At 41.0% G+C, this 18,835-nt stretch overlaps 1 protein-coding gene across 1 annotated transcript; it reads right to left on the bottom strand.

Annotated features, from left to right (window-relative positions):
• Nucleotides 1-10,056: 10,056 nt before the first annotated feature.
• On the bottom strand, nucleotides 10,057-13,362 carry LOC129819131 (protein phosphatase 1 regulatory subunit 3C-B-like). Its single transcript, XM_055875693.1, has 3 exons — nucleotides 12,989-13,362; nucleotides 11,911-11,987; nucleotides 10,057-11,795 (listed from the first exon to the last, which is right to left on the bottom strand). The coding sequence occupies exons 2-3, from the start codon at nucleotides 11,922-11,924 to the stop codon at nucleotides 10,775-10,777; spliced, it is 1,035 nt and encodes a 344-aa protein (XP_055731668.1). The 5' UTR covers nucleotides 11,925-11,987; nucleotides 12,989-13,362; the 3' UTR covers nucleotides 10,057-10,774.
• Nucleotides 13,363-18,835: the final 5,473 nt, after the last annotated feature.

Here is an 18,835-nt window from a genome sequence, read left to right as displayed (position 1 = left end):
AACAACGTTACCTCGTCTTCTTATCTAGTAGTGTGTCCGTTCGTTTTGTCATGCCATGTTATCTCAAAGCTATTCTGGGAACACATCTGCCTGAGTCAGAGTGTCTGGGATACTTTAAATTCACTAAAACTACTGTACTTTATCTCGTACAGTACCTTTTAGAATAAATGTATATCAATCCAATCAAACTTGATTGGTCACATACACATATTTAGCAGATGTTATTGTGCGTGTAGCGAAATACTTGTGTTCCTAGCTCCAACAGTGCAGTAATATCTAACAATACACACAAATCTAAAAAGTAAAATAATGGAATTAAGAAATACTAGGATGAGCATTGTCGCAGTCCAGAGTGTGTGTGTGTGTATGTATATATATATATATATATATATATATATATATATATATACACATACAGTTGAAGTCAGAAGTTTACATACACTTAGGTTGGAGTCATTAAAACTCGTTTTTCAACCATTCCACACATTTCTTGTTAACAAACTATAGTTTTGGCAAGTCGGTTTGGACATCTACTTTGTGCATGACACAAGTAATTTTTCCAACAATTGTTTACAGACAGATTATTTCACTTATAATTCACTGTATCACAATTCCAGTGGGTGAGAAGTTTACATACACTAAGTTGACTATGCCTTTAAAACAGCTTGGAAAATTCCAGAAAATTATGTCATGGCTTTAGAAGCTTCTGATAGGCTAATTGACATAATTTGAGTCAATTGGAGGTGTACCTGTGGATGTATTTCAAGGCCTACCTTCGAACTCAGTGCCTCTTTGCTTGACATCATGGGAAAATCTAAAGTAATCAGAAAGAAAATTGTAGACCTCCACAAGTCTGGTTCATCCTTGGGAGCAATTTCCAAACGCCTGAAGGTACCACATTCATCTGTACAAACAATATTAACACCATAGGGCCACGCAGCCATCATATCGCTCAGGAAGGAGACGCGTTCTGTCTCCTAGAGATGAACATACTTTGGTGCGAAAAGTGCAAATCAATCCCAGAGCAACAGCAAAGGACCTTGTGAAAATGCAGGTACAAAAGTATCTATATCCACAGTAAAACGAGTCCTATATCGACATAACCTGAAAGGCCGCTCAGCAAGGAAGAAGCCACTGCTCCAAAATCGCCATAAAAAAGCCAGACTACAGTTTGTAACTGCACATGGGGACAAAGATCGTACTTTTTGGAGAAATGTTCTCTGGTCTGATGAAACAGAAATCGAACTGTTTGGTCATAATGACCATAGTTATGTTTGGAGGAAAAAGGGGGAAGCTTGCAAGCCAAAGAACACCACCCTAACCGTGAAGCACGGGGGTGGCAGCATAATGTTGTGGGGGTGCTTTGCTGCAGGAGGGATTGGTGCACTTCACAAAATAGATGGCATCATGAGGGAGGACAATTATGTGGATATATTGAACAAACATCTCAAGACATCAGTCAGGAAGTTAAAGCTTGGTTGCAAATGGGTCTTCTAAATGGACAATGACCCTTAGCATACTTCCAAAGTTGTGGCAAAATGGCTTAAGAACAACAAAGTCAAGGTATTGGAGTGGCCATCACAAAGCCCTGACCTCAATCCTGTAGAAAATTTGTGAGCAGAACTGAAAAAGCGTGTGCGAGTAAGGAGGCCTACAACCTGACTCGGTTACACCAGCTCTGTCAGGAGGTATGGGCCAAAATTCACCCAACTTATTGTGGGAAGCTTGTGGAAGGCTACCCGAAACGTTTGACCCAAGTTAAACAATTTAAAGGCAATGCTACCAAATACTAATTGAGTGTATGTAATAAAAAAATAAAAATAAAAGCTGAAATAAATAATTCTCTACTATTATTCTGACATTTCACATTCTTAAAATAAGGTGGTGATCCTAACTGACCTAAGACCAGGGGAGTTTTGCTAGGATTAAATGTCAGTAATTGGGAAAAACTGAGTTTAAATGTATTTGGCTAAGGTTATGTAAACTTCCGACTTCAACATTATATACACACTATCATTCAGAAGTTTGGGGTCACTTAGAAATATCCTTGTTTTTGAAACAGATTTTCTGTCCATTAAAATAACATCAAATTGATCAGAAATACAGTGTAGACATTGTTAATGTTGAAAATGACTATTGTAGCTCCTATCTACATAGGAGTACAGAGGCCCATTATCAACAACCATCACTCCAGTGTTCCAATGGCACATTGTTTTATTTTTTAATTTTTTAATTTTTTGGGGGGACGTTGTGTTAACACAATGGCACGTTGTGTTAGCTAATCCAAGTTTATCATTTTAAAAGGGTAACTGATCAGTAGAAAACCCTTTTGCAATTATGTTAGCACAGCTGAAAACTGTTGTACTGATTAAAACTTCTTAAGGCTAGGGCGCGGTATTTTCACGTCCAGATGAAAAGCGTGCCCAAAGTAAACTGCCTGCTACTCAGGCCCAGAAGCGAGTGAAGTGTACTGTTTGATAGAGGCGCGTGACCTGAAAAGCCCCTTCCACTTTTTTCCCCTCCGGTATTGAACGCATTTTATCCCGTCTTAAATTTAATCGATTATTCACGTAAAAAAATACCTGAAGTTGTATTAGGAAAGTTGTTTGAAATGTTTGGACAAAGATTACAGGTAACTTATGAGATATTTTGTATTCATGTTGTGCTTGTTGGAACCGGTGTTTTTCTGGATCAAACGCGCCAAATAAATGGACATTTTGGATATATAATGACGGAATTAATCAAACAAGGACCATTTGTGATGTTTATGGGACATATTGGAGTGCCAACAGAAGAAGCTCGTCAAAGGTAAGGCATGAATTATATCTTTATTTCTGAGTTTCGTGTCACGCCTGGCGGGTTGAATTATGATTGTCTGTCTTTGATGGGGTGCTCCTCCTCAGATAATAGCATGGTTTGCTTTCGCCGTAAAGCCTTTTTGAAATCTGGCACGTTGGCTGGATTAACAACAAGTGTAGATTTAATTTGGTGTATTGCATGGGTGATTTCATGAAAGTTTAATATTTATAGTAATTTAATTTGGATTTGGCGCTCTGACATTTCACCGGATGTTGTCAAATCAATCCCGCTAAAGGGATTTGATCCATAAAAAGTTTTAAAGAAGCAAAAAACTGGCCTTCTTTAGACTAGTTGAGTATCTGGAGCATCAGCATTTATGGGTTTGATTACAGGCTCAAAATGGCCAGAAACAAAGAACTTTCTTCTGAAACTCATCAGTCTATTCTTGTTCTGTGAAAGGAAGGCTATTCCATGCGAGAAATTGCCAAAAAACTGAAGATCTCGTACAACGCTGTGTACTACTCCCTTCACAGAACAGCGCAAACCGGCTCTAACCAGAATAGAAAGAGGAGTGGGAGGCCCCGGTGCACAACTGAGCAGGAGGACAAATACATTAGAGTGTCTAGTTTGAGAAACAGACACTTCACAAGTCCTCAACTGGCAGCTTCATTAAATAGTACCCACAAAACATCAGTCTCAACGTCAACAGTGAAAAGACAACTCCGGGATGCGGGCCTTCTAGGCAGAGTTGCAAAGAAAAGCCACATCTCAGACTGGCCAACAAAAAGAAAAAAGGGCAAAAGAACAGACACTGGACAGAGGAACTCTTCACTGTTGACATTAAAACTGGTGTTTTGTAGATTTCCATCGGTCTAATGTCCATTGCTTGTGTTTCTTGGCCCAAGAAAGTCTCCTCTTCTTATTTGTGTCCTTTAGTAGTGGTTTCTTTGCAGCAATTTGACCATGGAGGCCTGATTCACACAGTCTCCTCTAAACCGTTGATGTTGAGATGTGTCTGTTACTTGAACTCTGAAGCATTTATTTGGGCTACAGTCTGAAGTGCAGTTAATTCTAATGAACTTATTATCTGCAGCAGAGGTAACTCTGGATCTTCCTTTCCTGTTGCAGTTCTCATGAGAGCCAATTTCATCATAGCGCTTGATGGTTTTTGCGACTGCACTTGAAGAAACTTTCAAAGTTCTTTACATTTTCCGGATTGACTGACCTTCATATCTTAAAGTAATGATGGACTGTCATTTCTCTTAGCTTATTTGAGACAAGACAAGCTCAGTTATGTCTGTCTGGACTGGACTGTATGTTCTCCTGCGATCTCAGGTGCGGCTGGAAGCAAGGCACTTAACCCCAATCGCTCTGCATAAGACCTTCTGCTAAATGACTAAAATCTCAATCTCAGACATGACCATATGTGTCTGGAAAGAGGGGCTGCATGTTCTCCTGTAAACAGTATCTGCCAAAATGTCTACTACTGATTTGTCTTGGAGTTACAAGTAATATAAGTAGACCCTATTTCAGAGATTTACTGTAGGTCCAGAACTTCACTTCTTCTTATTGGCTGACATCATGAACACCCTCCAAGCAGTTTTCCTCGTGGCTTTGGGCCTCTCTGTTGGTGACTAGCAGCTTCATACGATCTAATTATAATCGGGCATGTTTACCTGCAACAGTTTCAATTCCATGTTGTCATGCATAAGTCTCGATCATTATCATCATCCTTGTTAGCATCATCCAATATTTGTGAATATGTTAAATGTATTCAATGGATGAAGAAAACAAGTAAAGGGGTCAAATCTTAATATTTATATTCATCTGATCTGACCCATTCCTTATCATCTTTCTTATAGCCCAAGCAACCAACCTTAACGACAGGACCCTGTGGCAGTTCAGAAACATGATCCCCTGCACCATGCCTGATAGTTGGCCTATCTTGGACTACACTGACTACGGATGCTACTGTGGCAAGTGAGGCTCTGGTCCCCTGTGGACGATCTGTACAGGTCAGGGGTTAAGGGTCAAGGGACAAGGGTTGGGAATATGGCAATAGTGATAAAACCATTCCAGTCCACGCACATTCTATCCCAACCACTAATGAATCTATGTTGAATTGACATCAATGAAGGTTTTGCTTTAAAGTGTTGTTTCTTTGTTACTTATTATTGCCACCAAAGTATTGCCAGTGTGTGTTATTCTGATATTGTCTCAGAGTTAGTGTGTTCTATGGTATCATCCAACGGGTGCTGTGAGGTCCATGGCAAGTGCTACAGTACAATGATGCCATGCAGCACAATGAATGTTGGGCCATCGTTGACAATCCTTACACCGAGTCCTATGCCCATGACTGTGACCAGAGCCTCAGAAAGGTCACTTGTTGCTCCAAAGAGTCCCCTCCCCTCTCACCTCATACACAACAATGATTAGCGATGTACTGCATTATTTATAGTACTGCTCATGGTATTCATCACACTCTTTACCTTGCTCTTTCCATGTCACTCTCTTTTTCTACCCTCCTTATTGTTCTTTCTCTCACATCCTCAGGCAACAATGACGGCTGTGAGAAGTTCTTCTGCGAGTGTGACAGGAAATAAGGCCTACAGAGGACCCTGCTCCTGCTGGATAGACCTGCAGCCATCACACAACATAGTTCAGATAGCTCCTTCACAGTGGTGTATATTACTTAAGTGAAAATACTTTAAGTCATACTAAAGTCGTTTTTTGGGGTATCTATACTTTACTATTTATATTTTTGCCAACTTTTACTTCACTACATTCCTAAAAAAGATTATGTACTTTTTACTCCATACATTTTCCCTGACACCCAAAAGTACTCGTTACATTTTGACATGAAAATGGTCCAATTCAAACACTTATCAAGAGAACATCCCTGGTCATCCCTACTGCCTCTGATCTGGCGGACTCACTAAACACAAATGCTTCATTTGTAAATTATGTCTGAGTGTTGGAATGTGCCCCTGGCTATCCGTGTAAAAAATTTTTTTAAAGTTTGCTATAAGAAATTTGAAATGGTTTAGAATTTTACTTTTGATACCTACAGTAAGTACATTTGAGTAATTCCATTTACTTTTGATACTTAAGTATATTTAAAACCAAATACCTTTAGACTTTTACTCAAGTAGTATTTTACTGGGTGACTTTCACTAGAGTAATTTTCTGGTATCTTTACTTTTACTCAAGTATGACAATTTAATACTTTTCCACCACTGCTCCTTCAGTGCTCCAGGTAGCTCCTTGTTCAATTGCTTTCCCCCGCTAAAACCACCTTATCTTTTCAAGTCACGACTTTTGAGTTGAATCTATTTGGTTGTCAGTTATTGATGTTAACTGTTTTGTCCTATATCTGGTTGTGACCTACCAGCCAGTAACTCGCTCCTACCAGCCAGTAACTTGCAACCTACCAGCCAGTAACACACTTCGTTCTACTGTACTCTTGGATTTATTTATATTTGAGATTGTGTGGATGATAAACTAAGTAACAGATGAAACTTAATAAAGATTGAGAAACTCGCACTAGTGTCACTGTCTATTTGGATAACTGTCCACTATGGAAGTAAAGAAAGAGGGAGGCAAAGAGATTATAATTCAAACAGGGCCCAAATATTGTACTCTGCAGGCCAACATTCAAACCCCCAGTAGAGGGAACCAATGTTTTCATATGTCCTACTAGTGACAAGTCCTGCACTTTGAGAGGAATATGCACAACATATTTGAACACCTGCCAAACTGTGTATCGCAATGTGACCAGTTCTCTGTTTGTCTGCCCAGGCCCTTCTCAGGTGTGCTGCTGACAAAAGAGCTCACAGACAAAAGAGCTTTCCCCCTCTTCCTCTTGTCATGGTGAAGAGCAGCAGCAATAAGCGACAGAAAAACTTCACACAGCAACATAAACCCTCTGTTTAGCGAGTGGTTCATAAACGTTAATAGCATTCAGGTGGGACAACACTAGACTCAACAGGGGAGCTTTCAGAATGGCACTGAGAAGCAGACTGGTTGGCGGCAAATTACTGGCAGGCATTTTAGAAAAAGACCACCGACTGACATTTCATTGGGAGAGCTTTACACATGTCCAGACATTTTAACTTGGCATACTTATTGGGTAATATGTAGTGTTTCTGTTCTTCGGAACAGCATGTGCCGCTTCATTGTGGGGTTGGAACTTGGAACATTCCACAACATGTAGGTCTACCTGTACCAGCCTGCCAGAACAGCCTGGTCTCAGATGTCAGACGTCAGACGTAACACAGTAAATGTAAATCCAGGACTCTCAAATTAGTATGATACCTGTATGTTATGTTTGGTTACATAAGACAGATGGTTACCTTAAGGCAAAATCTAAAGTGGGGTGATTGGTCGAGGTGGATGGGTGGGCAAATATAACACAAGTTCGAATCTCATCACGGACAACTGGGCCAATTGTGTTCCCCCTCATGGTTCTCTCTGACACAGCCCGGGATCAAACCCGGGTCTGTAGTGATGCGATGCAGTTCCTTAGACCGCTGTGTCACTCGGGAGGCCCACGGACAACTTTACCATTTTAGCAACTTTTCAACTACTTACTACTTTTAGTTACTTTGCATTTAGTTAACCCTTCCCCTTCCCCTAACCATTTAACCTAACTCCTAAACTTAACCCCTAGCCAAGCTAACATTAGCCAGCTAGCTAAATTTGTAACATATCATACATTTTTCAAATTCATAACATATAGTACGTTTCGCCAAGTCATAACATATTGTACGTTTTGCAAATTTGTAACATATCATACGAAATGGCTGATGGATATCCACAAATGAATACATACCATACGAAGCATATAGCCTACTAAATGGAGTGTCTCGGATTTACATACAGAATAATATGAAATGCTCCAAGTCCACGCTGGTCAGAACATACAATAGTGGACACATGCCATGCTGGCTTTTGAGTTGTATTTGGAAATAGAGAACTATCATGTTTATGTTTTGTGGGGAGGGGTCATGACACATGGCATCACCTTTCATGATGACCATACAATGTGAGATCCGTGTTCACACGCACACACTAGTTTCAGGCTGACCTAACTACCTGGAACTATTCACAACATCTGTAGTCCAAGGACATTGGACTAGGGTGGGGGGGGGTGTAAGAGAGAACAAGTGGAAGCAGACTCACATCACTCTCTATTCCGAACACATGGTGACTCCACCTAGCATGTAAACACAGGGTCCAATGCTGTCATGGTAACAAACCACTTACTGTTTCTACCGCCCAAGTGAGCTGATGTTCACGTTGCCGGAGGCTCTACAGCATTACCCAACAGTACTGCAGATAGTTGGGTGTGCCAGTCAGGGTGGCTCATGTGGAGGCATGCCATTGTATCACACCTCCACCCAGAACATCCATTGACATAGGCTGTTAGGAATGCATGATGTGGCAGATAGGAAGACACCCAGGGAATTCTGAGCCTTATTGATGTAGAGCACAATAACAAGCCTTTAGATAGTGTTCGCTAGTGTAAGCATGAGCAAACTGCACACCTGACTTATATACTAATATGGACACAACTCAAAAGCTTGATTAGTTAGGATGTTGATTACTGTGCCATACAGATTGCAAAATAGTTGGGAAGAGATTTTTGATGTACCGATTCCATGGTACAGGGTGTTTGAGTTGATATATAAAACAACGCAAGATTCAAGACTTCGTGCTTTTCAGCTAAAATTATTATATAGAATTCTTGCCACCAACAAAATGTTGAATATTTGGGGCATAAAATCATTGAAGCTCTGCAGATTTTGTTGTGAGGATACAGAATCAATAGACCATTTATTTTGGTATTGCCCTCAGGTAGCCTGTTTCTGGTCTCAGGTTCAGGAATGGCTGAAAATGCATAGCATTGATCTAAAATTGACCCTAGAAATGGTACTGTTAGGAGATCTGGAGAGACCGGGTCAGTCAATTACTAATATACTAATACTCTTACTAAAAGTATTTATCTTCAACACGCAATCTGTAGATTCTATTCGATTAGATAGATTGAAATTGTACGTTAAACAGCATAGCATAGTTGAAAGATATGTGTTGTGTAGAAACACGAAGTGGGTGGCCAGAAGAGATAGATGGGATGGGCTGAGGGTTGGTATGTGGAATTGGAGACAAGTGGGAGTGGAGTTGCTGTGTGTGAGAGAGAATGATGGTCAAAAGACACAGGAAAGAAAAAAAAAGTCAAAATGAAACATAAAAGTACATTTGAATGACACTAAGTGGCAGTGTTTTTACAACTAATGCCGGTTTGCCTGAGACTGATGCCGTGCAGGTGTTTGTACACGTGCATATGCACACACTCTCATTCAAATAAACACATACAAGAACACACACGTACATGTAAGTGCCAGACATGCACACAAACATATACAGTTGGCATTGCTGTTATGATTTCAGTTGTCCCTGATGTCCTTTGTTTTAATATATATATTTTTTTGCATTGTTAGCTGTTTTCTGTCTCTTCCTTTTTTCTCTTGGTTGTTGGTGCATTTGGGGGTTCTTGGGGGGGGGGAATGGAATTCATTGTATTTTCTTCAGGGGGGGGGGGGGGACTGTGGGAGGGGTCTCGAATGGTTGAGGGACAGCTATTCACAAGATTGTGATCATGAAAAAGGAAGCTATGACATATATTTTTTATCACTATCATGCACACTCACACAAGGATGGCTCTGTTGCAGAAATACTGATACATGTTTGATAGTGTCTTGATGCTGTATTGTTTGTCCTTCATGTTCTAATACTTTAATGTAACCCCTTCCTTGTGGTTTTTTGTAATAAATTAAAAAGCTTGATTAGTTATAATTGCTGCTGTTCACCGGCTTTGGACAAAAACCTGTTCCTACTGCGTTCCATTCATGGGACAACAGAAAGAATGTGCAAGATTCCATCCACATTTGTCAAAGTAGGCTCATTTGAGTAGCTCATTTTGGTATGCGTGCTTATAGTAGGGGTTAGCTTAGATGTCTTCTGATAACTAGTATAGGAAACTAGTATAGGAAACTGGAGGGTGGTATGTTGTGTCTGTTTAGCTATCCATGAAGTTTCAGAATTTATTTACTTCACCTTTATTTAACCAGGTAGGCCAGTTGAGAACAAGTTCTCATTTACAACTGCAACCTGGCCAAGAAAGCAAAGTGACAAAATCAATTACACAAACAAACGTACAGTCAATAACACTAGAAAATCTGTATACAGTGTGTGCAAATGAAGTAAGGAGGTAGGCAATAAATCTGCCAAACTGGCAAGGTAATTACAATTTAGCAATTGACACTGGAGTGATGTGCAAGTACTAGAATGAGAACTTAATATTATATTCAAATGTTTAATAAAAACTCAAAGCATATATTACATTTGTTCAAAGGCCAGTTAAGGTGGGTGAAGTTGGAGTCTGCATGGCAGTTATAAAGAACACCCAGCCTCAGTGGGGAGGGCATTGGGTTTATACAATTAGTGCCCCATATACACCTAAAAACATCTGGATGTTTCCCAGAAGCCTAGGTACACTAAAATAAGATATTATGATCTTGGTGCTGGGAAACTCACCCACTGAAATGGGTAAAAAAAAAAAAAAACAGTAACACACATATTCTGTAAGAAATACAAAGGTGCAAATCAATTTCACATTAGTTGGGGCCCAGATGAGCCGTGGACGTAAGGGCCACTACAAAGGAACACATTGTAGTCCTCCTAACCTCTACCATCAGATGGGGTCAATTCAATTTTAACAGTCAATTCAATGAGTCACTTCCTCGATCAAGATTAAATCAGGTTTAACATTGCACATTTCCTTAGCAACAGATTGTCCAGCTGGCAAGTTGAGACAGCTACTTAGATCCACACCTGAATCAGAAATGGCAAAGCTGGCTCGCTTCCTGACCAAACGAGAGAGAGTTCACTCTACCAGAAAGTGACAGTTATCCAGTCACCCCGAACTCTGGCTGATGAATGCTTCTGAGGGGTGGGAGAGTCCAGGGTAAAGGGGGCTCTTCAGGCTGGTTCCCCCACTCCTTGGCCATGAGGGGGGACGTTGGAGGGAGCGGGGAGTGGTGATGTGGCGCTGTACCTGGGCTTTACTATACCCAGCCCCCTCGGGCTCCACACACACACAGTAGTTCTGTCCCCCGTTGTTGTCCCAACGCAGTGCGGCCCCGCTGCCTGGCCGGAACAACACACAGAACTCCACACGCTCGCTGGGATCCAGGTTTTGGGGGAGGGGGACATCAAAGGCAAACACCTCAGTCTCAGCGCCCCCATATCGCTGCTGCAGGTAGGAACAGGGGATGTCCTGGTGGCTTCGCCACGAGTCAAAGGTTACTCGCACATACACAGCTTTCTCAAAGCTGACATTGCAGACACGCACTGTGCCACTCAATGATCGCTCAGTCACACTGCAGCTCTCCAGCTGCACCAGGACCTCCTGCAGGCGGGCTTGGAAGGTCTTGATGTCTGCCGTGGGTTGGGGGAAGGACAGACTTAATCTGCAGAGCTGCTGCTTCCCACCGGCAGAACCCGGCCACAGGCCCTGCGGTCTGACAGGGGAAGAGGAGGTAGAGGGGGAAGAGGAGTCAGCCCTCTTGGCCGTGGAAAAGGAGTTGTCTGGGATATACAGTCGCACTGCAGTGAGAGACAGCCCCTTAGTATCAGCAAACACTACATGCTTCTTCTTAGGGCTGGCACTGCTCCTGCGCACACAGCTCTTGGTCTCTGATCGCTCTGGGGAGGAGGAGGAGGATGAAGATGAGGAATGCGGGGCAGCAGTCTGAAGGCTGGCCCTGGGAGACCGGTAGTCTCTGGTGTGAAGGTGAGGTCTCAGGACCTTCATAGGGGACACACCCTGTAGGTGACAGAGAGGCAGGCTCTGGCTCAGGCACAGTCGCATGGCGAGGTCCACTGGCATGGCAGACTGCTGGGGTATGGAGTGGCCTCCAAACACATGAAGCACTCTGAGGATGGAAGGAGAAAATGATGGTGAGAAATGGGGATGCATTTCCCCCCCCAAAAAATATCTAACATCTACAAATGTGTTTGGTGAGATCCAAAGGATTAGTGAACACTTACTGTGTACAGTTCATTCTCAGACTGGACGTTGTATTGAGCGGAGCTAAAAGTTGTTCTAGCAAAGACCAGAATGATATCTGTGAACAAGAAAAACACCAAATGTAATACTCAATCTATAATGACACTGTTAAAACCCTAATGTCACGGACAGACGGAAATAAATGGAATGAGCATCTGACACAATTATACAAGATAAAAAAATGGAGTTTCTGAGATGATTAAAACCCAAACTACACTATGGAAGTTTAGGATGTAGCATACATATGCATATATAAACCAAAGACAAAATGTATATTTTCTAAGATTTTTTTTTTATTAGTAATAATTTACTTTAAAAACAGGCATGTTTAAGGTTAGTGTAGGTAACACTTTAAACAACACCAGTGACTAAGTGACAAATCTGCAGCCAAGATGCATAGCTAAAATGGCACCCATAGTAGCTTGAACCACAATTCTTAAAATGTAAATACATTTTTTTAAATCACTTAAACATGTGATTTGATCAATTATTTGAATTAAAATGTCCTTTCCCCTTACTATAAAACCACTAACACATCTTAAGCCTTGCATGAAATGACCAAATTGCTAGAATGCAAAAGGAAAAAGTTGTCAGGGATGTTGAATTTGTTCAAAGTGGTATTTTTTTATTAAAGGATATGCTAACACCAGTGATATGGAATTGTAGCAGCTATTCCCTGAAATGATTTTTTATATTAGTAATGGTTTTAAGTAGTCAACTAAATAATGCTAATTATTACTTCTGTATTACGACATGTAAAGTGAGACAACTTATTTTTTTTTTACAAAATATGTCTCTAGACCTCAACTCATAACCCCAGCGATTATCCAATTTAATGCTACGGATCTACAACATTATTTTTTTTTTGCAATTTAATTTAAAACACTTCAAACACTTCTTGTGGGACAGGAAAGCCATCGTTTTCATAGAACGACCCAGTTAACGAGCTATTAAAAACTAAACACATGGAAACACACATTGCATACGAAGTAGCCCTAATTTGTGAAAAAATGGCCAAAAAAGAAACGTAAAAAATAAGAATAAACCTAGGCTACTTACGGAATATTCACTCCAAAATCACTCTAATAAAGTCCATCTGTAATTAGCTTGAAGAATAGAGAATAAACACGCTGAACAGCTTCGGAAAATCACCTCCCAGTTGTTTCCATTCTAAACGTTGTTACAGTATCACACCTTTCGATGGCTCATGTGAATGTTCTCTCAAGACATCCAAGCGCTATTTAATGAGATACTACTCGTGAGTCGTGCCCCCAGCATTTGAGTCTTCACGTGTGGTTTAACCAATCAAATGTCTCCTGTCTCCACCTTCGTCAAACGGAGCTTCCTGTATGAATGAAGTGTGGCATGATCAAATTAATCTAATGTAGCAGACTGGTCTAATAGACTAGACGTAACATAATAGACTAAATGTAAATCCGAGACAATCAAATTCAATTTGATATGTTATGTTTGGTATGGTTACATAATGTGAACTTACATTACGTGTAACACGCATATTGAATCTAATGAAGGACAACTGCAGCATTTGAGCTAATTAGACATTTTGCAACTACTTACTACATTAGTGTATTGCTTAGTGTGTTAGCTAACCCTTCCCCTAACTCTAACATTAACCCTAACGTTAGACACCTAACTTTAGTCACAACAAATTGTAATTTGCAACATATTATATGAAATGGATGATGAACATCAACAAATATATACATACCAATTGGAGTATGACAGATTTACATTTACTATGTTATGTCTATCCATGAGTCCAGGTTGCAGCTAGCAGGCAAAAATAAATGCCTGAAACTAGATCCCCTACATACTGGGGCATTCTTCTTCTTTGGGGTCTGCCAACAGGCAGTTGGCATCAACATGTTGCATTACCACCCCCAACTGGACTATAATATAAATCCATTATACTTTGTGATACAAAATGGAAAAAAGTCACACACAATTTTTATTTATTTATTAATAATACAAAGAAAAAAATACAGTTCCAACTAACCCTATACTCATTAAAAATCCACTACCTCATTCCACTACTTTGAACCTATTTGCTCCTGCACCATGCCAACGGCTTGAGAGGACCGGGACCCAACACTCAACACACCCTGTAACTCTTCTGAAGTCAAATCTCGTATACCCAAATACTTCTCTGCAGCTGCCTACATCAATTTTCTATGATAAAGTTCCATTTCTGCGGCACAGTTGATAACCATTGCTATGAATGCTAAGAAGCCAACCTTACTGAAGCATATATCACTCGTTGGCCTATCCTTCTGTGCTGGCACAGATCTGCTAGTTACAGGGATCCTCCGTGGATCCCTCACCCTTGACCCATCCTCCTCCACTTTCATCACTGCCTCAGCATACTACACCTTCTGCACTACTCTGACTCTGGCCACCTCAACCTGCCTCTCTTACACTGGACACTTCCAATCCCCAGCAACAAGGGCACCCCAACTTTTCACCCACCAGGCAAGGATTTTTTGGCGGAGGTCAATGAGAAAGTGTCAAATTTGGTTAGCAAAAATATGAATGGCTTATTTGCTATGTGAGGTTACTTGATCTATTAGATGTTTCATAATGCTTAAATTGTTACGTGTGTACTGATAAAAGTAGGACACGTGATATCCCGTCAACTTTGAGAAAAAACACCTTTGTCTCGAGAAGGCTATGCATATTCATGGCATGAGGCTAGTAGCATAGCATCTCCCTCCATTGAATACAGGTGGTTGATGTCAACAATCCTCATCGAATATTCAAAAAAGGATTACAATGATTAGATGTATCCACCAATCCAAATAAAGGTTAGTCGGGAGCTAGAGAGCCTGCCATGCTGCTTTGTGAACAATTGCTCCCATTGTTAGGGCGTAGAGACATGTACACTATATATACAAAAGTATATGGAAACCCCTTCAAATGAGTGGATTCGGCTATTTCAGCCACACCCTTTACTGACAGGTGTATAAAATCGATCACGAAGCCATGCAATCTCCATTGACAAACATTGGCAGTAGAATGGCCTCACTGGAGAGCTCAGAGACTTTCAACGTGGCACCATCATAGGATGCCTCCTTTCCAACAAGTAAGTTAGTCAAATTTCTGCCTTGCTAGAACTGTCCCGGTGAACTGTAAGTGGTGTTCTTGTAAAGTGGAAACATCTAGCATCAACAACGGCTCAGCCGCAAAGTGGTAGGCCACACAAGCTCCTAGAACGGGACTGCCGAGTGCTGAAGCGCGTAGCGTGTAAAATATCCTGTCCTTGGTTGCAACACTCACTATCGAGTTCCAAACTGCTTCTGGAAGCAACATCAGCACAATAACTGTTTGTCAGGAACTTCATGAAAGGGCTTTCCATAGCCGAGCAGCCGCACACAAGCCTAGGATTATCATGCGCAATGCCAATCTTCTGCTGAAGGGGTGTAAAGCTCGCTGCCATTGAACTCTGGAGCAGTGGAACTGTGTTCTCTGGATTGATGATTAACGCTTCACCAGATGCCAGAAGAATGTTACCTGTCCAAAAACATAGTGCCAGCTGTTAAGTTTGGTGGGGGAGGAACAATGGTCTGGGGCTGTTTTTCATGGTTCGGACTAGGCCTCTTAGTTCCAGTGAAGAGAAATCTTAACGCTACTGTATACAATGACATTCAAGACAATTCTGTGCTTCCAACCTCGTGGCAACAGTTTGGGGAAGGCCCTTCCCTGCTTCAGAATGACAATGCCCCCATGCACAAAGCAAGGTCCAGACAGAAATGGTTTGTCGAGATCGGGGTGGAAGAACATTACTGGCCTGCACAGCACCCTGACCTCAACCCTATCGAACACCTTAGGGATGAATTGGAACGTGACAGCGAGCCAGGCCTAATCGCCCAACATCAGTGCCCGACTTCACTAATGCTCTTGTAGCTGAATGGAAGCAAGTGCACAATTTTTTTTTTTTTTTCCTTTCTCCCTACATAATTCTGATTGATGAGAGGGTGTTTCAGACATAACTATTCCACTATAGCTAATATTTTTATAATTTATTATAAACGTTAGTAGTTTATTTTTCTTCTACTGTATATATGTCATACATTACTGGTGACAGAGGGGCACATTACTGCTCCTGATTGATGTTCGACGAGCAGGTGTCCACATACATTTGGTCATGTAGAGTATCTTGTCAGTATATACATCTTTGTCTAGTATGTTCCAAATACCCAACAACCGGATATTCCAGTTTTTAGGGAACATGGGAGCAGCTATAAGGACACGCCTGGTTCCCAAATTGATGACTCCCTACACAATTCTGATTGATGAGAGAGTGTTTCAGACATAACTATTCCACTATAGCTAATATTTTAATAATTTATTATAAACGTTAGTAGTATATTTTTCTTCTACTGTATATATGTCAATCATTACTGTTCTCGCCTCGGTTTCCGGAGCAAATAAACTGTCTTGAATACAAGCCATATCTACTTTTTGCTATATTGACAGACTAATCTGTTTTATTGAAACATGTTACCTTGCCAACAAATTAAAGTTTAAATGATACACCAGCTCCCTGCATGATTTGTTTAGGAAGTAAGATGGAAGTTAGTTAATCCAAATACATTTCATGAATATCACAATGACATGATCCAGAAGTTGAAGTCAACACTTTATTGGTTTCTGATGCAGCTGGAATCAGTCACTTCTCAGTACACATGTAAAATAGATGATATAAAACACCATAATATACATATGTACAACACCTGGCAAAATCTAATCTCCCAACATCAGTGCACGACTCCACTAATGCTCTTGTAGCTGAATGGAAGCAAGTGCCCTCAGCAATGTTCCGACATCTAGTGGAAAGCCGTCCCAGAAGAGTGGAGGCTGTTATAACAAAGGGGGGGACCAACTCCATATTAATCCCATGATTTTAGATTGAGATGTTTCTGTACAGCACTTTGTGACATTGGTTAATGTAAAATGGTGATGTTAAAAGGGCTTTATAAATACATTTGATTGAAATTCCAATTACTGTAGCTAACATGTGTGAATGAGCAGTGCAACGGTGTTGTATCAAGGTGCTTCCACTATTGCTTCCCAATGGACAGCAGTGGCACTTGCTTCCCGGGGCAGCTGTATCACATGTTCCTGGCAGCCCTAGTTACAGCCTTATTTTAAAATTGATTTAATAGGTTTTTTCCCCATCATCAATCTACACACAATACCCCATCATGACAATACAAAAATAGGTTTGTAGAAATGTTTGCTAATTATTAAAAATAAGTACAATAATCCCATTTACATAAGAATTCAGACCCTTTACTCTATACTTTTTTGAAGCACCTTTGGCAGCGATTACAGCCTTGAGTCTTCTTGGGTATGACACTACAAGCTAATGGCAGGTTAGATGGAGAGCGTTGCTGCACAGCTATTTTCAGGTTTCTCCAGAGATGTTCGATCAGGTTCAAGTCTGGGCTCTGGCTGGGCCACTCAAGAACATTCAAAGACTTGTCCAGAAGCCACTCCTGCATTGTCTTGGCGGTGTGCTTAGGATCGTTGTCCTGTTGGAAGGTGAACCTTCTCCCCAGTCTGAGGTTCTGAGCAGGTTTTCATCAGATCTCTCTGTACTTTGCTCAGTTCATCTTTCCCTCGATCCTGACTAGTCTCTCAGTCCCTTCCACTGAAAAACATCCCCACAACATGATGCTGCCACCACCATGCTTCACCATAGGGATGGTGCCAGGTTTCCTCCAGAAGTAATGCTCGACATTCAGGCCAAAGAGTTGAATCTTGGTTTCATCAGACCAGAGAATCTTGTTTCTCATGGTCTGAGAGTCTTTAGGTGACTTTTGGCAAACTCCAAGTAGGCTGTCATGTGCCTTTTACTGAGGAGTGGCTTCTGTCTGGCCACTCTACCATAAAGGCCTGATTGGTGGAGTGCTGCAGAGATGGTTGTCCTTCTGGAAGGTTCTCCCATCTCCACAGAAGAACTCCAGAGCTCTGTCCGAGTGACCTCAGGTTCTTGGTCATCTCCCTTCTTCCAAGGCCCTTCTCCCCCAATTGCTCAGTTTGGCCGGGAAGTATCGGTGGTTCCTAACTTCTTCTGTTTAAGAATGATTGAGGCCATTGTGTCCTTGGGGACCTTCAATGCTGCAGACATTTTTTGGTACTCTTCCCCAGATCTGTGCCTCGACACAATCCTGTCTTTGAGCTCTACAGACAATTCCTTCGACCTCATGGCTTGGTATTTACTCTGACATGCACTGTCAACTGTGAAACCTTATATAGACAGGTGTGTGCCTTCCAAATGATGTATAATACATTTAATTTACCACAGGTGGACTTCAATCAAGTTGTAGAAACATCTCAAGGATAATAAATGGAAACAGGATGCACCTGAACTTAATTTCAAGTCTCATAGCAGAGTCTCAATACTTATGAGGTATTTTTTATATGTAATACATTGGCAAACATTTCTAAAAACCTGTTTTCCCTTCATCATTATGGAGTATTGTGTGTAGATTGCTGAGGATTAAAAAAAACAATTATAATACATTTTAGAATAAGGCTGTAATGTAACAAAATGTGGAAAAAGTGAATGGGTCTGAATACTTTCCAAAGGCATTGTTCATCCAGGGTGACTTCTAGGATAGATATGTAGTTATATATGACAGTTAAAAACTAGTCATGTAAAACCTGATGCTTATTAATTAAGAGCTTAATGTTTCTAGCAAGGCTTTTGGGTGTGTCTGGGCAAGATCTTTGAGGGAGTTGATTGGTTGCATTCAGATTAAACTGGACCTTTTATTTCAACCTTACCTCAGCTGACCTCTCACCCCCAGACATAAAAGCACAGCTGCACTGAAGGTCTCGATGAAGTGACTGGCTGATGCTGTCACGAACATTGTTGTAAGA

This window comes from Salvelinus fontinalis, chromosome 21, assembly GCF_029448725.1.
Source record: "Salvelinus fontinalis isolate EN_2023a chromosome 21, ASM2944872v1, whole genome shotgun sequence".
Classification (NCBI taxonomy): domain Eukaryota; kingdom Metazoa; phylum Chordata; class Actinopteri; order Salmoniformes; family Salmonidae; genus Salvelinus; species Salvelinus fontinalis.
Note: the sequence above shows the minus strand (reverse complement) of the source record. Positions and strands in the feature narration are given on the sequence as shown.